Raw genomic sequence first — 2980 nt, forward strand, 5'->3', positions numbered from 1 at the left:
GCCCCTGTGAAGGTGCTCTAGAAAATTCAGATTACGTAACAACACAAATTTAAGCATTTATGCATATACGTATATTGTTTATTCCTACTCTCAAGAATCATCTACAACTTTAGAGAATAGACGGGAGTTTTGCAATACATATTTAACACGATAAGCTATGCATGTTTTTAAATATAAATGTAATCTAAACAAACGTTGATATCAAAATAAATTTGTTACACAGAATTTGGAATGTTAGGAAAAAAAGTAAAATGAAACAAATGCTCAGCTTAAGTTTTTTCATGGTGATGTAGAGAAAAAGCCATGTAAAGTTTAACTTATTATTGCATGTCGTTCTACTCGTGATGAAAGGGTGGAAATGAGGTGTTTGAAGATTATGAGTTACAAAGAGTTAATTTTAACATTCATATATACTCCTGAAAATCCTCATTTATTTGACATTTCTCTTACATGATAAGTGGTGTGAATATTCTTTTTCAAAATGTGGTTGTTAAAGGAAAAGGGCTTTAATCCCTGCAATAACATTCTTGCAGAATGTTTCATTACATGGTTTCAGATGCTAGAGCCACATCAAGAAATTACCATGTTTTGCTTAAACTGTCAGAATATGACCTTTGACACATATATATGAAATTTAACTATTCTACATTGATAAAACAGTGAAAACTTAAAAACAAAATGTACAAGATAGGAAAGAACTTGAGTTATTTTAGTTTATATAAACATTAAAATTGTATTTATTTATCAATCTAAAAAAATATAATTTTATTTAGTGAAAATTAGGTGTCATTACCTATTATTACAATATAGGATTACATATATAGAATTATATATATTAATGTTTGACTGTGGATATTAGAAGATTTGCTAGCTACCTAATACCTCTTTCTTGACTTTTTTTAAGGAATATCACTTTAAAGGTAAAATACTAAAATCACACAGATTTTTAATTGCTCTTTCTGTTTAATTATATTTTATAAACATGTTTTCTAATTCCATGTACCTGTCTTAATTTTATTTAATTTCTTTGAGAATAAGAATGAAATTTGTGTATATAAAGGTATGAATAAAAAATAATTAAATCATAAAGCACACATAACAGGAAAGGTTTGTTCAGATTTAGTGTGTTGTTGACCCAAAATTTAAAAAAAAACGTGTTACTTATGTTAATGTAATGTGGTGTTGATCTCTACTAAAACACCCCCCGATTTGTCTGGTAGGTGTCATTTCTTGGTCCTGTTCTTGTTTTAGAAATTTTAAGAAGTGTGGCATTTGTATTTACTTGCTATGTACTTTTAATAATATTTTGAAAACACTTGATATAGAACTGCACTAATTTTATTTTATTGAAGAAAATTGTAATTTCTTTCAAGAAAATGTTTTCATTAAAACCAGCAAGGATTTATATACAAGGTTTTCTAAAAATATTGCATATGTAAGGAAAGTAAAATAATTAATGTTAATTTTATAATATTTTTATTGGAGTTGTTTTTCTTTCATTGGAATGAAACCTGTGACTCTGCTATAAAATTAGACCAATTATTTTAAATATTACAAGGTGTTTAACCACTTTTCTGAAATCTGACACTTGGAAATCCAAATTCATTGATTCATGTCAATATTTTATATGAGGAGAAAAAATGTTAAAGTATTTTTTTTGTTATAGTTCACATTTATATGCAAGTAATTCTTAGGCTTTTTTTTCTGAAGCTCAAAGAAAGGGACTGACAAAACATGAATGGAGAGAAAAGAGGAAGATAAGAAACAAAATGAACCAACTGAAGAAAAAAGATAAACAAAAGAAAATGAAAGTAAAAAAAGTGGGAAGTAACACATTCAGCACCAAGAATCTTAATACAGAGTTACTTCCAAGGCAGAAACCAAGACCTATTTATAATAAAGAAGGAAAATTGGTGTATAGCAAATTTGACTTTAGTGAATCTGGTATTCCGGAGAGAAAAAAAGGAGAGTATTCTGGAAAGAACCATAAAAAAATTATTGAACGTGTTCAACAAGATAAAATAAAGTTACAAAAACTGGAAGGTCAGAATCCAGAAAAGGCTCAAGAGCTTCAAGAAAAAACTTCATGGATGAAAGCTATTTACAAATCTGAGGGAGTGAAAGTGAAAGATAACATTGAACTCCTGAAAAAGTCCATGAAGAAGGAAGAGCAGAAGAAAAAGAAAAGTAGAAAACAGTGGCAAACCCGATTAGATGATGCAAAGAAAATTCAGTATGAAAAGCAGAAAAAAAGAAGAGATAACATCCATGCTAAAAAGCAAGAGAAGATTGACAAAAAAATCAAGAGAGCCAAAAAGAAAGGAAGACTCATACCTGGCTTTTGATCAAACACTTAAGAACATAAAGTTTCTACTTGCAAAATAAATCACTGTAACTAATTTTCAATAAACAGTTATTACAAAGACAAATGTATTTGTAAAATTGTAAAACTTTGTAGTTCCTTCAAATACTTTATGCTCAAGAGCTTCCAGTTCAAACTTAACTCAGTATTTTACACAGTTCCCTTAAAAATTGTGTACTAGTATCTGATAGTAAATAAAAGTCTTACATTTTATAGAAAATTTATAGTAAAATACATCATGAGTGTATACTAAACTGGTGTGTGAATTTAGGTGATAGTTATCCACATAAGGGTCATTGTGTTTTTTTAAATTTCCATGCTAATTGTACATATCAGAGTCATTGTGTGTTTTAAATGTAATATGGGTGATGGTTGTCCATATCATTGTCATCATTAATTGGAGAAAATCATCTGTAGCCCCAGATTTCTAAAAAAGATGCAAACAGGAAGAGATTATTCCAAAGTTTATAAAATTAAACCATTTAATCCATAATTGGAAAAAGGGAAAAGAAGAGTCGAAATGCAACAGTTAGACAAAATACAGTGACAATAATTTGAAAAAAGAAGATTTAAAACTATGTAACTTACTTATCTTCAACACCACGTTAGATGACTTGC

At 28.5% G+C, this 2980-nt stretch overlaps 1 protein-coding gene across 1 annotated transcript in view; it reads left to right on the plus strand.

Annotated features, from left to right (window-relative positions):
• Positions 1–2433, plus strand: part of LOC106474749 — a 16562-nt gene extending 14129 nt beyond the window's left edge. Inside the window, exon 4 of the mRNA XM_022380074.1 lies at positions 1711–2433. Within this exon, the coding sequence (XP_022235782.1) occupies positions 1711–2345 (635 nt within the window). The 3' untranslated portion in view covers positions 2346–2433. The remainder of the gene's footprint in view (positions 1–1710) is intronic.
• The last annotated feature ends 547 nt before the right edge of the window (positions 2434–2980 follow it).

This window comes from Limulus polyphemus, unplaced genomic scaffold (genome assembly GCF_000517525.1).
Source record: "Limulus polyphemus unplaced genomic scaffold, Limulus_polyphemus-2.1.2 Scaffold142, whole genome shotgun sequence".
In the NCBI taxonomy this organism is placed as follows: domain Eukaryota; kingdom Metazoa; phylum Arthropoda; class Merostomata; order Xiphosura; family Limulidae; genus Limulus; species Limulus polyphemus.